At 36.0% G+C, this 20,459-nt stretch overlaps 4 protein-coding genes across 18 annotated transcripts; 1 reads left to right on the top strand and 3 right to left on the bottom strand.

Moving 5' to 3' along the window:
• Positions 1-560: 560 nt before the first annotated feature.
• On the bottom strand, positions 561-7,754 carry LOC137132166 (torsin-1A-interacting protein 2-like). Of its 9 annotated transcripts, none has more exons than XM_067514348.1 (10): positions 7,311-7,754; positions 7,004-7,072; positions 6,805-6,876; positions 4,398-4,517; positions 4,109-4,261; positions 3,499-3,624; positions 3,110-3,211; positions 1,938-2,051; positions 1,637-1,792; positions 561-1,364 (listed from the first exon to the last, which is right to left on the bottom strand). In XM_067514348.1, the coding sequence occupies exons 2-10, from the start codon at positions 7,044-7,046 to the stop codon at positions 595-597; spliced, it is 1,656 nt and encodes a 551-aa protein (XP_067370449.1). In that variant the 5' UTR covers positions 7,047-7,072; positions 7,311-7,754; the 3' UTR covers positions 561-594. The 9 variants fall into 9 exon arrangements, with proteins under 9 accessions (XP_067370449.1, XP_067370453.1, XP_067370454.1 ...); XM_067514352.1 differs by having other exon boundaries at positions 3,499-3,621; XM_067514353.1 differs by having other exon boundaries at positions 4,398-4,514.
• On the top strand, positions 7,746-11,449 carry LOC137132169 (torsin-1A-interacting protein 2-like). Of its 3 annotated transcripts, none has more exons than XM_067514364.1 (8): positions 7,746-7,956; positions 8,183-8,308; positions 8,403-8,576; positions 8,757-8,885; positions 8,975-9,118; positions 9,238-9,351; positions 9,451-9,504; positions 9,593-11,449. In XM_067514364.1, the coding sequence occupies exons 1-8, from the start codon at positions 7,884-7,886 to the stop codon at positions 10,375-10,377; spliced, it is 1,599 nt and encodes a 532-aa protein (XP_067370465.1). In that variant the 5' UTR covers positions 7,746-7,883; the 3' UTR covers positions 10,378-11,449. The 3 variants fall into 3 exon arrangements, with proteins under 3 accessions (XP_067370465.1, XP_067370468.1, XP_067370464.1); XM_067514367.1 differs by having other exon boundaries at positions 8,180-8,308; positions 8,793-8,885; XM_067514363.1 differs by having other exon boundaries at positions 8,180-8,308.
• A 619-nt stretch (positions 11,450-12,068) lies between these two features.
• LOC137132167 (uncharacterized) lies at positions 12,069-16,704 on the bottom strand. 5 transcript variants are annotated; one of them, XM_067514359.1, is made up of 13 exons: positions 16,377-16,704; positions 15,861-16,059; positions 15,595-15,743; positions 15,405-15,496; positions 14,776-15,274; positions 14,622-14,672; positions 14,415-14,474; positions 13,926-14,009; positions 13,722-13,813; positions 13,561-13,619; positions 13,090-13,260; positions 12,945-12,985; positions 12,070-12,826 (listed from the first exon to the last, which is right to left on the bottom strand). In XM_067514359.1, the coding sequence occupies exons 1-13, from the start codon at positions 16,386-16,388 to the stop codon at positions 12,719-12,721; spliced, it is 1,617 nt and encodes a 538-aa protein (XP_067370460.1). In that variant the 5' UTR covers positions 16,389-16,704; the 3' UTR covers positions 12,070-12,718. The 5 variants fall into 5 exon arrangements, with proteins under 5 accessions (XP_067370463.1, XP_067370460.1, XP_067370461.1 ...); XM_067514358.1 differs by having other exon boundaries at positions 12,071-12,826; positions 14,610-14,672; XM_067514362.1 differs by lacking the exon at positions 16,377-16,704 and having other exon boundaries at positions 12,069-12,826; positions 14,610-14,672; positions 15,595-15,730; positions 15,861-16,003.
• Positions 16,705-18,094: 1,390 nt separating this feature from the next.
• Positions 18,095-20,269, bottom strand: LOC137132216 (chemokine XC receptor 1-like). Its single transcript, XM_067514448.1, has 2 exons — positions 20,197-20,269; positions 18,095-19,957 (listed from the first exon to the last, which is right to left on the bottom strand). The coding sequence occupies exon 2, from the start codon at positions 19,945-19,947 to the stop codon at positions 18,919-18,921; it is 1,029 nt and encodes a 342-aa protein (XP_067370549.1). The 5' UTR covers positions 19,948-19,957; positions 20,197-20,269; the 3' UTR covers positions 18,095-18,918.
• Positions 20,270-20,459: the final 190 nt, after the last annotated feature.

Genomic DNA, 20,459 nt, shown 5'->3' with positions numbered 1-20,459 from the left:
AAGGCACATTTCATTGTGTAGCTACCATCAAACCTCTTCCTACTGTGTAAAATGTGTATATGGTACATGGGAAGCTCACATAAGACACATAGTGCCACGTAAGTTTGAGAATCTGGAAAAGTAATCATCATAGGAAATTTCACAAAACCTTTTGTTATGATGTCAAACATGTTCTGCCTGTAACTCTAATCATTGTCCACTTAGCAAGTAAGTCCTACATTAAATAATCTTTAGACTTTACACAAACAGTTCACCTCAAATACTGTACAACCCACATAATTTGTCTACAATTCTATTTGATGTAGCCCCTTGAACTAAGGAATAAAGTGCCACAAAAAGTGTCTTTTCTCAAATGCCTTTTCATAAAATAATGTCCACCGAAATTAGTAAGACAACAATCCCATAGTTGATTTGTAGTTGATGCCTTCATCTGTAGTGAGCTTCAATATAGTCATAAACCTTTGTGTCCTTAAACCACTACCAGGCCCAGAATGAGTCACCCAAGGCGTCACCTAATAGCCAGAAAGTACTTAGTGCTTATAATTTATTTAAAAAAAAAAAAAAAAAGAAAAAAGGTTAAATAAGAGTCCATATTTATGTCTCCTTGCACCCCTCATGTTCAATCCTTTCTTCTGCTGCTACCGGAAGGATGAGATGAGAAATACGGCTCCACAGTCCACCGTACTTATCAAGGTCCATCCTGTCAAAAGATACAGGGTGGCCATGAGAAAGGAACTTCCTTTGAAGGTGATCATCCACCATCTCCTCCACAGAACTTAAATGAATCTTAGCAGGAATCTCCTCCTCCTCCCCCAGTAGAACCGTGAAGATAAGAAAGGTCTTCTTATAGGCAGCGTTCTCATGGTCACAGTAACGATAGAATATAAGTGTGGAGCCTGGAGGCAGCTCCTCAAAGCGATGGATGACAGCTACAGGTTTGTCCCCTTCGAAAGCTCCCTGCAACTTTCTGTCAATGTCCAGTTTGACCTGGTCACTGTCCTGTCTAGATTGGCTGACCCCATCAATTTGGAGGACTGAGGCATTGAGGGCAGAAGAGAAGGCAGATGCCAGGCCTTGAGCCACGCACTGCATCGTCCTCTCGGCTCTGAGGCCTGCAGTCAAGATAAGACTCACTGGCTCCGTTGGTTGGGCTGTCTGGAGGTGCCTCTGCAGGTGGATCCTGCTCCTATTCCAGAGCTCAGCACGCTGGCTGGGGAATTGAGACTTCACTTTCTCCAGCTCCCTGAGAAAGATGTCTATTTGTCGCAATTCATTTGTTTGAGGGGAAGACTCAGTTTGGAGGAGATATTGCACCAGGATGGCAACAACTACCACTGTAACCACCATTAGGTAACACATCCTTCCTATGGGAAAAAAACATAAATAAATAAACACACATAATGAAAGAAAACCTTTTATTTACCTAAACAATTCTTTATCTAAATTACAGAGACAGTAAGGCTTGTGATTTAAACATTTATTTCAGCTACAGAGGGTAAATAAGTATTAAACACATCATCATTGAATATATTTCTTATAGTGCTATTGACACAAAATGTTCACCAGATGTTGATAAGAACCCATGCAACCCACACAGGCAAAGAAATCAAATTATAGATGTCCATAATATCATTACCTGTAGGAATTCCAGTAACCTCTGGAAGAGTAGATTTAGTAATCCCCTCAGGGGTATGGCCAATGGTTTCTGCATTAGTTATCTGTTCTTTTAACTCTTTTTCTTTCTTCAGCACATCCATATCATCAGAAGTACACTCAACACCTCTTCCATTTTCTAGCCAATGGTGAGGGAAAAAATAAATTAAAAAATGCTTAGATATAAATAAACGTCTGTACTGGAATGTTCAAATGTTCAGTTAAAAGGTAAAAGAAATTGTAGTTGCTGACAGTAAACAAAATAAAAAAAAGATGGGACCCACCGGGTTCAGTGTTTGTGTCTTCAAAGTCCGGAGATTGTTCTTTAACTTCAGCTCTGTGCGATTCCACCTGGGTTGGCGATGAAGTTGTGTATGGTTGTTTATTCTCTCCTTCATCTGATACAATAACAACAGCTTACTTTCCACATCTGTTCAGACACCACTGTGTCTCCAAATGTACATATTATTGCGATTTATAAAAAGGTCCAGCACATCAAGAGTTGCATTTCAATACTACAGTATTAAAGGGTAGGTTCACAATATTCAAATTTGTTTAAAACTAAGCAATTAAATGTTGTGTTGCGATGCTTAACTGGCTACTGTAGACACTGTAGTGATTAAAACCTACATTATTGCATTGTTTCATTCACAAAACTGTATTTTGCCGCTGCTATCAACACAACTCTACAATTAGTTTCTCAAAGGAAACCTCAAATTGAAAACATGGAGAAACTAAATGTGTTATATTAAAAATAAAAGATTTTCTGAAACTGAGAAATGTTTGTGGTCTTGGTGCTGAGAATAATCTTCAGTGAGCATTACACTGAGCAAAACACACACACTGCTGAACATGCATACACTGCATTTGTAAAGTATTTACAGCAATTAAAGTTTTCCACATTTTGTTATGTTACAGCCTTATTTCTAAATGGCTCAAATTCATTGGATCTACTGGATCTGCACTCCATCACCAGTAAGCTCCTGGATCGTGTGGACCACATTGAGAAGGTAAAGTAACAGATTTGAGAATACCGCTAACACACAGGGTGTGTCAGTAGCAGGTGTGTTTATATATTGATGGCGTCTGGGTTCATTCAGCGGATCCATTAAAACACGAATACTTTCTGGATGCACTGTATATATGTAGCCATCACACTGAATAATATGTTTTTTTTTAAAAATCTATGTTCTTATTGCTAATGAATGTGTATAAAAGACTGCTTTGGTGGACATTACTGGCATGAGTTAATGGAAATAAAACAAAGATCAAATAGTGAGCTACTTTTGACATCTTCTTGCTCTATGTTTTCACTGTTGTCATTGTCAGTCTTGTTAGTGGAAGCAGATGATGAAGCTGAATCTTTTTAAGACAGACTGAATTGATAAAATAAATGCAAAAACAAATTTGGTAAATTAGCAGGGAATTCGTCACTATCAACCTTGTTTAAAATTACCTTTTGGCTGCTTTAGAGTCAGAACAGTTTTAGTCTGCTTGTCCTCCTCAAATGACAAAACAGGAGCCATGTGTGGAGGCTGTGTTGTCTCTTTCTGGTTTTCTGTGAAATAAAACATAAAAGCTAAAAGGTACCATAAGAAGTCACAGTACAATCTGCAACAACTCCAGTAACCACTGAACCCAGTTGAACCACAGAACTTCAGTTTTCTCCTTAGAAGTTGAGTTATTATTATTATTATTATTATTATTATTATTATTATTATCATTATTATTATTATTATTATTTCTTTTACAAGTGCATAAACCCTCACTGGCTTCCCAACAATAAATACTACCTGCCATGTTAGATTACACCCAGAAAACACCAAAAAATTGAAAGTCACTGACCCCTTCCAGCTTCAGAGTTGGCATCTTTAGGGCCTGGGGGTGATACTTCTTCAAGTCCAAATCTTTGTCCATCGCCTTGGTCATCCTTTCTGTCATGTGCTTTATTCTCCCCTGTGTGGCCCTCTTCTGATAGCACAAAAACAGTTTAATTTACCTCAGACATCAGTGTGTCTCTATACATTTCAGTTAAGATGTAACTGTAAAGTGCAACAAGAATTCCATTTTAATCCTATTAAAGGGTAGGTTAACAAGTTTCAATTTTTTTTTATAAAACAAGCCATATGCCTGTATGTAACATGAATACAATTGTAAGTTGCTGTAATTGTTTTCCTGACCAAATTAGCCGAAATTGTTTATCTTCCAAATGTATAGTTTTGTGAAGAACCTGTTGAACTGCATTTGAGAAACAGTAAAACAAAGAGAGAATTTAAAATTAAAAAGGGTACTGGTATTTTAGGACATACCCGAACAAAATGTAATCACCAAGACAGCAAGGTCTTGGTTGCCCTGTACTTTTAATCTTTTTTTAGTTATTGTATTGCCCTTTAGTCCCCAAAAATCTATAAACATACACAAGAAGATCAAATATAACAAAAAGCTGTAGTATTACCCGCAAGACCTTTAGTGATCTCTGCAATTTTGGATTCATGAGGGAAAGGGCCAATGATTTCAATGTAATTTCCTTGTTGTTTTATCTCTTCCTCTTTCTTTAGCATATCTGTGTCTTTAAGAGGTAAAGCACTCTCCATGCCTCTTCCATTATCTAGCAAGTTGTGGGGACAAAATTATCACAACATAACAATTGAAGCGCTTAGAAGAGGGGCACTTACAAGGAAAAATAAACTGTAGTCAAATTGCAGTAGAACTAAAAAAATACAAATATTAAAAGCCAAACTTACCTCCACCAGTTTTAATGTTTTTAAGTCCAGCTCTGTGTCTATCTAGGTCATCCATTCTGTCAGCCTGGGTTTGTATCGTTGTTCTTTCCAGTTCTTTATTTTCCCTTGGATAGTCTTCTTCTGATAGAATAAAAACAGTTTAATTTGCACATCTGCTCAGGCCTTATTGGGTCACTAAAATTACATTTTAAGTAAGATTTATAGCAGTAAGGTTAAAAAATAAATTGTGATTGAAAGGTAAAAAGAATTTCTGAAAGTTATAAGTGTTTGTGATGTTACCGACATGGTCAATATTGCCAAAGTAAGACTGTAGAGCTTAGCAACAGCATGGATAGATACTATAATTTAAGATATAGATTAGCAATAGATGCTCTGATAAAGTAGAAGTACTGATTCAACTTTCAAAACGTACAGGTTTGAAATGTAATGTAAAAGTACATTTACACCAGCTGTTTCTATCTAATGCTAACTGGACTTCATGTTTGAATTAAGACTTAATTTAAGTTGAACTTGAAATTGAAAGAGACAGCACCACCACACAACTCAGGAAGGCTCTGGTTTAGCTTTTTTCTACTGCATTATTAGAAGCGTTCATTATCCATTTAAAAAGCTTATTCTGTTTTATACCAATTTGTGAACACAATATATCAGTTCATGAAAATAGTGTCAAGAGCTGCTTCAGCAAAATGACCAACTCAAAATACTGTGCTTTAACAAGCCCCCAATGGCCACCCCTTTGACCTATGCTTGGCATTATGTATCCAGATACACAAACACACACAGACACAAACACACACACCACATGTTGCATCAGAGACTCCACGTCATTATAGTGAAACAACTGACCTGCATGTTGCTGACAACATTGTCAAATGCGGAGACACAATTCTTTATGAAAGTTATAAGCAAATATGTAAGTAGCCTAGTGTAGCTAGTGAGAATATGTTATAATAATGTTAAAATATTGAGCTGTTGAGTTCAAAACACTGTACATAGCTGCTAGTCAATTATGACTGCAAAAATAAATAAAATCAACACTTCCCCTCAAATGCATTAAAAAAATAATTTGACAATAATTTGAAAATCTTAGGAGTAGAAAGGGAGTAGTACAGTGAGGAAAGGGGGGAGTACAGTGTGTAAGGAAAAAGTTCTCAGAAAAATAAATACTCCAGTAAAGTACAAATGTCTGAAATTTCTACTTAGGTACTACACAGTCTGTGGGTAAAGTGCACCGACATAAGCATACTACGCTGACACATTTATTACAGAAAGAAAACATAAAGCACAATGAAGAGTTTGAATTTACATTCTTATTGTTAATAAATGTTAATGAGATACCATTTGACAAAAGACTTACACAAGCGATGAAAATACAAAATAAATAATATTAGCTTAATTTCTTTTAAATGCCTGCTCCATGTCAAAATTTTACAAAACTTCACATATGAACAAATATTTTTTTAAAAAATACAATCAGGGCCCAGTGAGTGGAGGGAACTACATAAGGAAAGCACACAGCAATGAAGTTACTCGGATTAAAGGTCAAACTTATAAATAACTTAGGACTATTATTGATTCTAAACTGGACTTTGAAGCAAAATGTGACACAGTGTGTAAACAGTCTCATGAGCAGTTGTATTGTTAATGTAAGTGACTTTTGTCTTTTTCCACAGTGGCTTGGTTTGGTCATTTCTCCTTAAAAGGAAAGAAATTCCTTGAACCAAAATGTGCAATGGTCAAGTTGACTGATTGGTGAGCCCCAGCTTTATTCAGCATCCCTGTACACATATCGGTTACGATGCCTATTCAAGTCCATTTTAAATGGCAACTCCCGTCCTTTACACAGAAAATTCCTATTATGGAATTAGGTTTTCAGTCAGAGGTGTAAAAAAAACATCTTAAAAACAGCTTTATTCCTGCTGCTATTACAAAAATCTACAATACATGCAATACTGTACATGCATGTCAAGAGCTATTTTTTTTTTTTTACTTCATTTTCATCTTAACCTACTTACTGCTTTTATTTTTTTTTTATGCCTTGATTGTTGGACCCAGGTTTTTAACTTATTTTCAATTTCAATATAACTATTTCTATGATTATTCCAATTGCATTTAACTACAATCATATTCATTACTTTTAATGTTATTTGTTTATTTATGGTACTTTCTAAGTCACATCTGTTTGTAAATGAGTATCATCTTTCTTCTAGAGAAATCTTCCCATGGGTATAAATAAAGTGAAATGAACCTGATGTTTCATCATTGTCATCTTAAGTTTTCCTGTTGTTTTTGATGCAGGTGATGAAACTCAGTCTTGTTTGGTGGGATTGAAGCCATAATTAAACGCAGGAATACATTTAGTAGAGACACTGAATAGATTAGTTTTGACCTTGCTTGAATATTTTACCTTCTCTCCGCTGTTCCTCATCAGAGGACGAGACATGATCAAAATTTGTGGACTTACAGTCTTCCCTCATATCTGCAAAACAAAGTTGATAAACTGAAGACACTGTGATGAATAGTTTTACACGTATACTTGTAAAACCATTCAAATATTTCACTGTAATATAAAATACAACTATACGTTGTAGCCGGTGCTTAAGTACCTGTGCTGTTCTTCTGGGTGACACTTGTGTCTCGCTTCTCCATTTCTTAGGATTTCAGATGGATTAAAACTACATAAAACAAGTGGCATATAACATTTTTTATGATAGGTTCTAGTTGCATCCGTTTTAGATAGATTATCGTGGTCAGAGTCCAAAGTGATATTGTAAAACCGCTTATATACCTATCAAAAGTAGCAAGGTTAAAGAAATTCTTTGATTCTAAACTCCTTACTAAATGATTCTGAAACACATAAACAAATTCCACGCTTAGTGAAACAGGCTGCACGTCACAAAACGTATACGTTACCTAATATCCAAACTCGTTCCGATGCTTCTCTACGTCTGCTAAAGGGGGACTAGCGTTAACTTTGTTAACCCACAATAGAATTTGCTAAGAAAATAAAACAAACAGAGAAGGGAGGCTGTTTGCTAGTTTGTGGAAAAGCCTTCAGGAAAGAAGGAAGCAGTCTAATTAAACTCTCGGTTACATATCAAGCTAGCTCCTCAACCAACAAGGCAGTTTACTGCATCCGGCTAGCATGTATCTAACAGTTAGCAAAGCAATTATTCACACGCGTCTAACTTCATTAACATCCCGATACGATTTGGTTCTAGTTGTTTATTCTTACCACAGCTACCTTGAATCTAATCTCTGTGAAAATGAAACCATATAATGTGTCCTTATCGCGCTTGGGCGGAACGTTTACTCGTGTCCCTTTTTCTGAGGAGACCATTTCCGGACATGACCCGCGTACGGTCACAAAATGTCTCCCCTAATAAATACGGGAAGCACGATTTCTTGTTTGTATTCGTGAATGCGATTATTGTTGCATTATTTCATTGATGTTGTTGGTGTCGATTGGTCGACTTTTGATGATAAATGGATTGCGAGGTTTTGGAAAGTAAAGTTTCTCGCCCATTGAGACGGTCTACAAGGCGGTCTTCAGTTAAAGGTGAGCACATGAACTGTTGTCGTTAGCTATTTTAGCCTTCGGAGCTAACTCTAGTTAAAAAGCACAATCCCTTTTATTCCTGCTTCGGCCAACAATCGATTAATATTTATTAGCGTAGACTGTCTATAAGCTTACCTACGCTGGGTTCTTTGGAATTTAATTTAACTAGTCAGTGGTCAAACACACAAACTCAAGACGACCATCTGTTTTTGTTTCTTTTTAGTAGCATTATTAAGTTATGAACCGACACCACGGGCCCCTTTAAAACGGACCAAAAGAAGCTTAGAAAACCAAGCTCCTGTTGCAGCTGTCAATGGGTCCAGAGAAGTGGAGAATGGCTCAGAGAATGAAGGTGGGGTACTCAAATTACCAGCACTTGTTTAACGTTAAGCTAGTAAAAACGAAAGTAAAACACAAAAATTGAGTGTGTATTTTCTACATAACAGAATCCCCTAGCAAGAAAATTCGGCTGGAGACTGGAGGAGCAGTGGGCAGTAGTGGTGATGAAATTCAGATGGATGTCCAAGAATCGGTGGACGATATAGAGAATGAGCAAGATCAGGATATGGATATTGAGCAGGAATCCTCTCATGGCACTTACCATCCAAAGATATGCCAAGGTAAGGATTGAAATCAATCACTGTTAACTGATAAAATCTTTTTTTTATTCTTATTTTTGGTTGCTTGGTAAATGGTGAAAGTATTATCTGCAGAAATATAAAATGTATACATTATTATTAGTGTCCAACAAAGTGGCAAGTATTAAGCTTTGACTGAATATGATTTCTCATCCAAATCAGATCAAACAATTAAGGCTTTTCCTGTGTTTAAAATAGAAGCTATTGGAGATGTCAATTTATCCCCTCGTGTACTGCTTGGCGAACGCTGCAAATCAAGTCATGCTGCAAATGAAGATGCAGACTGCAGAGGTATGAAATGTTGTGGCCCTTTTCTGAATGGGAATGCTACATAAATGGAGGCTACTGCAGTTGTCTTAATCCAGCTTGTTTGTTTCCAGCCAAAACATCAACCAAAGGACCTGCCCTCCTTACCAAGAATGAGCTCAAATCTCCAGCTAACAGACATGATCTGCCAATTCCCAAGACCACTGTCACGGGAGAGTATAGGAATGCAATGCAAGCAAGAAAACCAACGCAAGCTGGTATAGTAGTCATTTTTATTTAGCCACATTTAATTAAGAAAATTGCTCTGAACACCCTTATAATGGACTTACTGATCTAATTTTTCCAACATTTCACTCATTGTCATCCATACACACAGTTAAGCACTATGTCCCAAACAAGGATCCAGGCTTTGAGAGATCTTATGAACCAACAGTGCACCTTTTAAATAACATTCCAGCACGAAAAGAAACTGTTTATCTCAAAAAACAAGGTATTGCAGCTTCAAATGAATATTATATTTATATTACATAATACCTATAATTTTAATAATAATATTGCAATGCTTGATAAATGAGCTTTTCTTTCTTAGAACGGTTAAAGAAAACAGCTGTCATCAGGAGAAGCTCAAGATTTTCATTTGGAGGTGATTATATTTATACATTTTTTTCTTTATACCCCAAAATGCTCATTCTTTGCTAAACATATTTAAATGTGGTTGTCTGTCTTTTCAGGATTCATGCTGTATTTTGGGTGTTTGGCTCTACTGGTGATGCTCAGCTCTGCTGCCCTGATGGCATACAAGAAACTCTCTGTACTCCAGAGATCTGCAGATGAGGGACGACGCTTATACAGAGCTGCAAACCCAGAAATGTTTGCAGGTCACTTGTCTCTTCTTGAGGCTCAGTTCCCCACTCAGCGGTCTGAGTTGTGGAAAAGGAGCAAGATCCACCTTGAGAGGCATCTGAAAACATCTCAGCCCACAGAGCCTGTCAGTCTGATCTTGACTGCAGGTAACAAAGCTGAGAAGACGCTACGCTGTCTGGCTCAGGCTCTGGCTTCATCCTTCTCATCTGCACTAAACACCTCTGTCCTTCATATTGAAGGAGCCAGTAAAGCTGGCCAGGACAGTGATGCTGTGAAGATGGACATTGACAGCCAGTTGCAAGCAGCTTTTGAAGGAGACAAACCTGTGGCGGTCATTCATCGATTTGAAGAGCTGCCTCCAGGGTCCACCCTTATTTTTTATCGTTACTGTGACCACGAGAACGCTGCCTTCAAGCGGGTGTTCTTGTTATTTACTGTACTGCTTTCTCAAGATGAGATCAGCAGTGAGCTGAGTCTGAAGAATGTGGAGGAGATGGTGCAAGACTATGTGCAGGAGAGGCTGGTAGGCTCCAACGGTCAGACTGCTTTTAATGAGATGGACACCGACAAGTATGGCGGACTGTGGAGCCGCATCTCCCACCTTATCTTGCCGGTGGTGTCTGAGAAAGAAATAGAGCAGAAAGGATGCTGATGAACCAGGATCAGGATAGCAGGGTGGACCAGCCTGTGCAGGGTGTATGAAGCAGAGAAGTAAGTTAGAAATGTAATGTTTGACAATTCACATATACATTTAATAATAATGTTCGGTGTTAGTATTATGTTACAGATCCAATGGTGTTGCTCCATCATTCCAGTTTAAAGGTTGGCCAATAAATGCAGCTCAATGCATAAATAATTGCATAAATGGAACTATAGCACAGACAAAATTTGGTCTGACTGTTTGTTTTCTCCTTGTTATGGCTTATAAATGCATTTCAGCAATTCTAACCTAAGAGCAGTTCCTGAGATAAGATCACACTGTGAATGCATCTCATTGTTTCTCTATTTGAAACTTTCAATATATTTTTCCTTTTTCTTCAAATAGACAACTGATGGCTTGCATCCAAATTCTGCCCCTTATGGACATGTAAATCACTTCATTTAATTGCTTTGTATATGCTGTTGGATTGGTTTTGCACTGAAAGTTTTTTCCAGAGTGCTGGCTTTTATTTAACCTAAAGAATTGTGTGTTTTGTGTTTTTTTTTTTTTTTTTTTTTTTTAAATAATATGTATATTTTGTCTGTTTCATTGGAATATTTTATGATAGCTGTGTGTATACCAACAAATAAATAAATAAATAAATGAATTTTAAAAAGTAAAAGGCACACATGCTGTCAGGAAACCTTTGGAGTATACTGACAGTGTTGTCAACTTAAAAACAAACAAGTCTTTGATAAGTGATTTAAAAATTTGTACAAATATATTTTCTGAACAAATATCACAAAATGTGCCTTAAACAGACATAAGGGAAGATAGGACTATATATTTATAGAACCTGAACACATCAGTCATATGATATCTCGACAACAACATCAGAACTAAAAGTAGGTATGTTGCTCTAATTTTTTTTGTTTGTTTGTTTTTTGATTGGTGTTGATTTCAAGAAGTTCTTTTCTGTAACATAATCCCACTCATTCCATGTATGTTATTTTGAGATGTGTTTTGTGTTGCTCATATAAACCTAGATATTTTTAATAAAAAGGTTTTTAATAACTAAAAAAGACATTTGTGTTTGAGTAACTTTTAGTTTCTAGAGTAATAATAGAGAAAAGTCCAACACTGGTGAGTGACTTAGAGAACACTTAGACTTTGTGCTGCTTTTGTTGATAAGAAGTCCGTCACGGTGTCAAATATTTATCTTGGAAAATAAACTGTTATAAAGTCTTTTGCAACAGTCTTTCTTGACTTTCTGTTTACATGAACATACTGTATAAAAATCTTTTAGGGACCTAACTGTGAAAAAGTTCTTGTTCTTTTGTTGATAGGTAGTTTTAAAGCACAAATGAATGTCAGGATACTGCAAAATAGTATTGTAAAGAAACAGGGAGGTTAAGTTGATACGCCAGGTGCTCAGGAGTCATGCCTTCAAATAATGTCAGAGATTAATGATTGGGTGAGCCATCAACCTGAACGTGGGGAATTAATAATACAGAATGACATATGAATCCCATCTTACGTTGACACTAACATAATAGTGGATAAAAAATTCTAAATTGTTATTTAATGTGATTATTTACCTGTGGTTTAGCCCAACTTAAACAATTGATCTCAACAATTCCTGTGCATTTGACCTGCATATGGAAATGTATATTTTTGAACTCAAAACACAGTAACACAAAAACGGGTGGTTTCATCAGTTTAATCAGTTCAAATGTGTACATTTGCAAGTGGCACAAATGTAAATGAAACCTGGATGGACCTCCACTTACTCTATTGACTGTAAAATGTAGAGTCAGTGTTTGTATAAAATTCTAAATTTCAGTGGTGTGACTTTGACATCATGGTTGTATAGAGCAAAAAGGAGTGAAATGTGAAATTATTTTCATTAGATGACACAATAAAAGTTGTTGTGAAAGCTTCAGAAATTAAGACATTTAAAATAAAAAAATAGCATAGTGAATTCATTTAAAATGCAATTACTCTTTGTAAAGGTTCTTTACAGTGTGGTTTAAATAGAGAACATTCTATGCAAAGTATATACATCATTTATTTACACATGGAAATGGCTGTTTCCATGTGAAACTGCTGATCAATGTGCCATGGTGGATAAATCTAATCTTAATGTATAGTATACTGTCCCTGTGGACAAGCTGATATACAGTATTATTAACAAGCAAATGTGTTGTAAAACTTTTCATCTTTTCAAAATAAACTGTGACAGATTATGTTCACACGTACGTAAGCAACTTAAAAATTCATGACAAAATTAAAATAAGTTTTACCAAACTGCAAAACAACCCTTAATTATATGCAGCAAAGCACCAACACATCTTCATTCGCCTGATGTAAATATCCCATAAATGACAGCTACAGTAAAAGCCATGGTTCCAGCGATGAGTATTACTGAAACACCAATCACTTGGGCTACACTGAGCTTTCTCTGTAATTCACAGATGCAGTTATGAAAAACACAAAATGAACTTGTTATTGTGCAGATAACTGTTATCACAACTGATAGTATCAAAATATGTTACATTTTGATGACATAGACATCTCACCTTTGTTCTCTGTTGTCCACGTCCCTCAGCTTTTGAATTCCCTGCAAGAGAAATCATCAACCTCTACTATTTTAGTAGAAATCCAAGAATCCATGCTGTATTTCATGTTTTATGTTATATAGTACTACTAGTATAACATTTTCACCTATTTTGCTTGTCGTCAGTATTGTTTGTCTGTAAATACCGGATACAAAAACCCAGATTACAAACAGCAAAATCCACACGGTGTAAGCAGTCATCACTTTTAGAAGCCAACACTCTTTCCAGTTCTTTCTGCAGTTGTCATTCTCCAAAACACCAACAAAGATGACAGCACCTGTGAGCAAAACAGATTTGGAAATACAATCAGAGCCTGCTACCCTCTGGTTTTCAATGGCAATTATCTAAAGAGACCATGACTCTGTTATTTTAAAGCCGTAGTTTGACTATGGGAAATGTGAGTATTTGCATTATTACTATATAAGATCCCATAAAATGTTTATTGAATCAAATTTCCCATTACACTAAACACTAAAACAGTTTAATTTTCCAAATTGTCAGACCACTGCTTTAAAAGCAACACATCTGCTTACAGAGCAAAATGAATACACCTAAGTTTAAAGTTTATTTTTCTTACTTGTAAAAAACAGATGGGTGACAGAAAATATTTTGTCAACAAGATTACAGATCTCCTTCCTTGAACAGAACAAAAGAGAAATAAAAAGAAGCATGCACAAAGCGTTAATGTAAAGGCCACATTAAATATTCACACAGAAGAGGAAGAAGAGCTGAACATACAGTTCATGACTGGGTCCAATTGGCAGCAAGACAATTACCAGCTCTAGGAATTGAATCACGATCAACACAATCACAAGAGCACTGAGTATCACCTAAACATACACACAGAAAAACAAAACCACATGCATCATAAAAAACTGTAGAACAGTTCGGAAATGTAATGAAGGTTTACAGAAGGTTTTTACACCCCCGGCCATTACTCACTTTCCTGGGCTCTCCCATATAAAACAAAAGGAATGCTGATATTTCAGTTGCTAAACAAAGCACACAGCCTGATGTATTTAACTTCTGTGAAAGAATTAAATGCATATTTATTTATCATCATAAATTGGAATAATTACTTTTCAAGGGTATCTACAAATAACACATAGCTTTTATGGCCTATATGGCGATCTGCAATGCTTACCCCTACATAGGGCTGTGAGTAAAAAACTAATAAGAAACTCATAGTATACCATAGTATGCATAGACACCACCTAAAAGCAATGTTCCTTAAGTTTGTGCTACAACAAACCTATTTTTTAAAAATATTAGAATGAACAAAAAGTATTTAAATTCTTTAATTTTCTATAATAGTTTTTTTAACAGTTAGTGGAATGGATCAGCATTGTCTCTGTAAGATAACAAGTAGACAGGATGTTGGGAACTAGAAACAGTAACTATGACAACAAAAGTTCCGAACACATGATTTACCTTATTCAGATGATGAGAAAAGGAGCTGGTGGTGACAGCACTGATTATTTTAGACAGTTCCTGAAAACAGTAATAATAATAGAGTGACAGAGCTTTCATTATTCTTGTATAGTACTGGAAACAGTAACAACTTTGGTATGGCTATTTTGTTACAAAAATTACTGACTGACCATCGTTCTAAATACTGTACCATACCATTTTCAATACCATAAAAAGACTCTCGAAACATATCAGTGCAGTTCCTGCTTGATGATAACTCTGAAAGAAACAATGAGCAGTAAAAAAATAAAATTGTTGGAGTTTATATATTTAAGATTTATTAATATTTCTGGATCAAATCTATCTTTTTACCCCTGCTTACCTCTTTTCCTTCACACGATTGACTGATGTTGGTTGATGTACTGGATGTAACACTTGTATAAGAAGATAAAGTAGTCATACTTGGCTCGTTAGTAGTTAGCGCTTCAGTACTTGGCCCTGTTGTATGTGACTTTGTAGTACTTAGCTCTGTAGTACTTAGCTCTTCAGTACTTGGCGCAGTTGTATTTGACTTTGTAGTACTTGGCCCTGTTGTATGTGACTTTGTAGTACTTAGCTCTGCAGTACTTGACTTTGTAGTACTTAGCTCTGCAGTACTTAGCACACTGGTATTTGACTTTGTAGTACTTAGCTCTGCAGTACTTGACTTTGTAGTACTTAGCGCTTCAGTACTTGGCCCTGTTGTATGTGACTTTGAAGTACTTAGCTCTGTTGTACTGGGCTTTGTAGTACTTGGTGTGGGAGTTGAGTTCTCTGGGAGTGCAGTGTAGTTTACATCCACTCGTTCCCAGAATGTGTCAAAAGACTTAACAAATGTGGCTCTGAAACATATCCGACAGGAACACATGTTGGTGCACATTCTTCTGCTACTCATTGTGTTATAAAATACGTCCAGAGCAGCACAGTGTTGTTTTTGACTTTCAGTCAGTTCAGAAATAATGTCAAAGTAACCTGAAAGTGATGTTTAGCTCCTCTTCCTCAGCAGTCCAGTTAACTTTGACCAAAGACTTTTTTACGTTGTTTTTTTGCATAACAGCTGAGTCCTGCATAGAATGAAATTGCTATTTAAATTTGAAACAGACAGGTTGGAATATCGACTCAGTCAATTTATGGCATTTACCACGGTGAAATGGTTACGTACCGCAAATCCTCCACAATCGAGGAGCTTACTCTTATCAGGCTCAAGCAAGATGAATTTTCCAACAGGGTGGCTATCGTCTACCCTGCCTTGCTGTCGAGCCATCAACATAAATCCCTTAAAAGGCTCCTGTGCGGTGCTAATGAGAGAAACTGTGAATGTGTTTGAAGATTCATCAGGGAGAGGATGGACTGACAGAAATTTTAGCCAGATATGTGATCAACCTTTCTAAAAGAAGTAAATGCAACAAACATAGACAATCACTCTACCTGTAACAGGGTCTCCCTTTCTGCCAGGGTTGCAACTGACCATATACAATGAATCAGTGTCCTGAGGTTTAAAATCTTCCCCTGTTGCTTTGTTGTAATGTTTAGGTGCCATTGAGTCACACGACTCTATAATGGATTTACTTGCATACCCATGGACCTTTGTGACAATGTTTGGGCCAATCAAAATCCACAGCCACATCTGTAAAACAAATGTGTGATGATGATCTGTCAGAGCAATAAAACATACACAAACATGTGTTTCTTATGCTTTTCATCAATATGCACTGAGCCTAAAACACAGACACATTATACATATTGCATATATCAAAATATATTTAGTAATTGCTACGGTTCTTTTTGCTCTAGCACACTGGCTTTAAAGCGATAAAAATGTTTGTTTATGAATGCTGACATTGTTGTACAATGAGTCCCAATTTTGAACAGTACAATAACGCAAATATAGAACTACAGTTCCCACACTTATCAACCAGCATAGATGTAGACACAGCTTCTTACCTGAACGGTCATTGTTGGATTGTTAAATGCAGTTCGATAGAGTACAGGCCGAATACAAAAGCTCTCACTCTCAGAGTCAATTAAAATAGAAAATGTACAAAAACAATTGGAATAATTAGGTCTAAAAGTAAAAACTTTAGAAACCTCCCTCCCAGTTCGGTACACTTGGATTTTTGGAATAGTAAGCCTTCACTTTTAAATAATTTAATGTGTAATGACATACAATAAATATTTTTCTTACGGTAAAACAGTCTTATAAAGAAAAATTGAAAAATGGTCATAAACTAAAGGAAATGGTTCCTCCTGTTTACACGACAGCGTGAAGTGATATGTAGAATGAATAAGGAAGTTAGTGCAATACAAGTGCATTACTTAACCCACCTACATGTGAAATGATTAACGAAATACAAGTTTCCTTATGGCCTACAATATGCAGTATCTCAGATTACTTTCATTGTTTGTTTTCCAACAGCACAAAGGTTCCTATGCCCCAGCCTTTGTTATTTTAACTTACTTTACTTAGGGATTACTGGTTGTGCCTCTACATGCCAAGTCATATTTTAAGAAGTTAATTTCTGTCATATGAATGACTTTGGCCTTTATTCCACTTAAGCAGGGCTGTGTTTTGTATAAGCTAAGTCAACTGGGATGAAAATGTGATGACCTCAAGTGAACCAAAAAGTGAGATGTGATAAAGTGCCCTTTGGAAGAAGTTGTACAGCATTGTTGTAATTGGATGAAATGGAGATTCTATATGGTTGCTTTAAAGGCAAAAAAAAGAAATTGAATTTTAAAAATGTAAAAGTACCATTTGGAATGCTCCCAAGTCAAACATACTATGTGCAGAATTGAGTCGTCTTTGAGTGCGAAAAAACATAATTAAGTGCCCTCTAGTCCCCAGTGTGTGAGAAAACAAGAACAGAACGAGAACATGCTAAAGTGACCTATAGGGTGCACTGTATGAAAAGAAAAGTTTGTGAAATGCCCCTTCAAAAGATCATGACAAGGGTCCAAATTTTCCATTACAAAGGAAAAAAATGTCCATTGTGGTAGAAATTAATGTATTACATACAAAGGCTGATCATTACCAAAAAAAAAAAAAAAAGCATAAAAAAGTTTAGCACTTGTAAGTGACATACACTATTTAGTGCAACTTTATTATTTGCTTATTTTATAGGTTTGTCCTGAATGTATAGGATGCTAAACAACATGCTGTGTAGCTGTAATAGTAACTAGTAACTAAAGTAACCTTTATTCTAAATATCTAATAGAAAGTTCAAATAAACTTTATTGTGTAGCATATTCTTTAGTTAGTTATTGCTTCTCTCAAAATGTTTTAAAAAAACATTGAGGGATAGTGGCACTAAGTTACCCATGATTCCAGAGTACAGAATAGTAAAACTACTAAATCTCCAAACTGCAGCTATTGTACAGGCAGGTCTTTGTTGAAAGAAAGAATCCAAAACTGCAAAAGCAAGAAACATGAAAGTATCATGAATGCAGGAGTAGGAGTAAATACAACTTCTTTCATAGGAAATGTATTTCTACCTATATCTGCATGATTTTCCTATTTCTCTGACCATTGTAATTAACGTTACTAAATCAGGTATATTGACCACAATAAAGGTTGCAATGATTTGAACCAGGTTTGCTGGTGTTGGGAGAGGTGAAAAACATATTGAACAGCATGCATCTAGGACAAAAAAACATGTTTATGTGATTAAAATTTTTTATAAAATATTAAACATTTCTCTTGTCCATAGAAAGACAATATATGAAGTTTTTAAGTTTATTTAAAAATTAATAATGTGCGAACAAACAATTAATCATTAAGATGAGAAGATGCTTTGCACCAGATTTAGCCAAGCGATAATTTCCATCTGTAGTTACACAATAAACAAGCAGATACAAATTTTAAATCTCTTAATAATATACAATAAAAAAAACCCCATTTCAAAGATTATACCCTCCACCCCCAATACATACACACACAGTAGCTCACACCCCTTTTCCCTCCATAACTCAACTAATGTTTGTAAATCTGGTTCTTTGAATTAAAATTTTAATGAGGAATGATTTCCTTTGTTGTATAATAAATGGTTATAACAGATTTGGATTAAAATAATATTTGTATAAATACAATGACACAAATTGTCAACAAATCACATGCATGATTATATGTAAAGGAAGTTTTAGCTAAACTGTAAATTGGCATTTCTAAAGATTTTAGAAAAAATATAATTACAATAATATATCTAAACCCACATACAATTATAATTTAAATTTCTAATACCTTATTTGGCACTGTGAGGATATTTGCTATAACAGTTTTATTTTCTCTTTGAAATGAAAACCCATTTATGTGAAAACTACGCATTAACACAAGGTTAAAGAAAAATATAAGCAACAATAAACAGCAATAGTCAAATGCGAATACTGAGTTTAGATTACATGCAAACAGCAACATATGAAATTAAATGTATTTTACCAAACACTGGTTATCTTTTATTAGTGATGCAGTAGTAAAACAAGAAGATATCAACTAGTACATTGATCCTTGTGATATGAGATTTTGCATTTTAACCTGCTGTGTCTCGACAGGACTTTGGCGATTGAACATTCGAAGCAGTATTGATTTTAAATGTGTCCTAAAGTTCACACCAACAAATGCATAAAAAATTGGGTTGAGGCAGCAGTGGGAGAAAGCAATGAACCGACAAACGTAGAATACATATTCAAGGCGAACACTTGCTTCACAATCGTCAAATGGTGGAATCAAATTGTCATCCAAAATCCTCAGAAAGATGGCTAAATTGTATGGCACCCAGCCAATGAAGAAGACAGCCACAATACAGAAGACTAACTTAACTGCTCTATTCTTTGTGTGGGATCTTGTTCTTGTGATTCTGCCCAGTATTTTAATGTAACAGAAAGCCATCACCACAAAAGCAACCAAGAAAAAAATATTTTGTTGGGAGTTAGCAATGGTCTTCCACCGGGTGGTTATGTATTCACAGCCCAGAGAGTGTTTGTCATTGCTGTGAGGGATTGAGACAATAGAGCTGTAGAACAAGGCAGGCATGGCTGCTCCAATGCTCACCACCCAGATTAGGAAAGACACAAAACACCCAGTGGTGTATCTCTGAGTGCTCAGGGTAGACAGTGGATGCACCACGACTAGATACCTGTAGATAGTCATGATGGTGAGGAAGAGGATGCTGCTGTAAAACCCAGTAAAGAAGACAAAAGTTACAATTTTGCAGGAAACCTCTGAAAACCACCATCCCCAGATGTGGTAAATGGCCCAGAAGGGGAGACCGGCGGTGAAAATGAGGTCAGAAATGGCCAGGTTTAGGATGATAATGTTAGTGAGAGATTTTAAGTTTTCGTACAAAGCCAAAATTACAAGGACGAGGATGTTTCCTGTGAGGCTCAGTGAGATCACAACAGAGAAGAAAAGTGGAACGGCAATCGATCCAAATTTGACCACCTCGTCTTTATGACACACTTCGTCGTCATAGATAATGTCATAGATCGTGTCATTTTGGCTCTCATTAACGAAGACATTCATTGCTGTTAAACTGGAAACCAAAAAAGAAATATTTGATTAGTATGTGTATTACTGTACCTCATTTGGTTATTAATTTTAGTTGGTCTATTGTTACAATAAAAAAAGAAGACACAAGCCAGATTATTAAAATCTTTTGCAGTGACTGTGTAAGAATGAATCAAGGACTTAAGTAGTATGAACTTAATGACATGTTACAATAGAGCTTCTTTTATAAGTACAAAATGTTGTAAAGCACAAAACATTACCTACCTCCTGCTTAAAGCGACTGAAATGTTGCATGTGATACTTTCTGTGTACTAGCCACAAAGCTCAAAAGGACTGGGGCTACTTATAATACGTGTCATGTTTCAGTTCCCAGATGGTTGTGATTGAGGCTGAAGTAACCGCTTTGCAACAGTTCCTCCAAACAAGCATCTGATGGCAGCTAATATGAGAACAAAGAATGTCTTGGATTTTCTTAAAATGCTTAAAACAAAGGCCTTATTATTTAGCCATTATCTGATAGAGACAAA

Source organism: Channa argus, chromosome 8 (assembly GCF_033026475.1).
Source record: "Channa argus isolate prfri chromosome 8, Channa argus male v1.0, whole genome shotgun sequence".
In the NCBI taxonomy this organism is placed as follows: Eukaryota; Metazoa; Chordata; class Actinopteri; order Anabantiformes; family Channidae; genus Channa; species Channa argus.
Note: the sequence above shows the minus strand (reverse complement) of the source record. Positions and strands in the feature narration are given on the sequence as shown.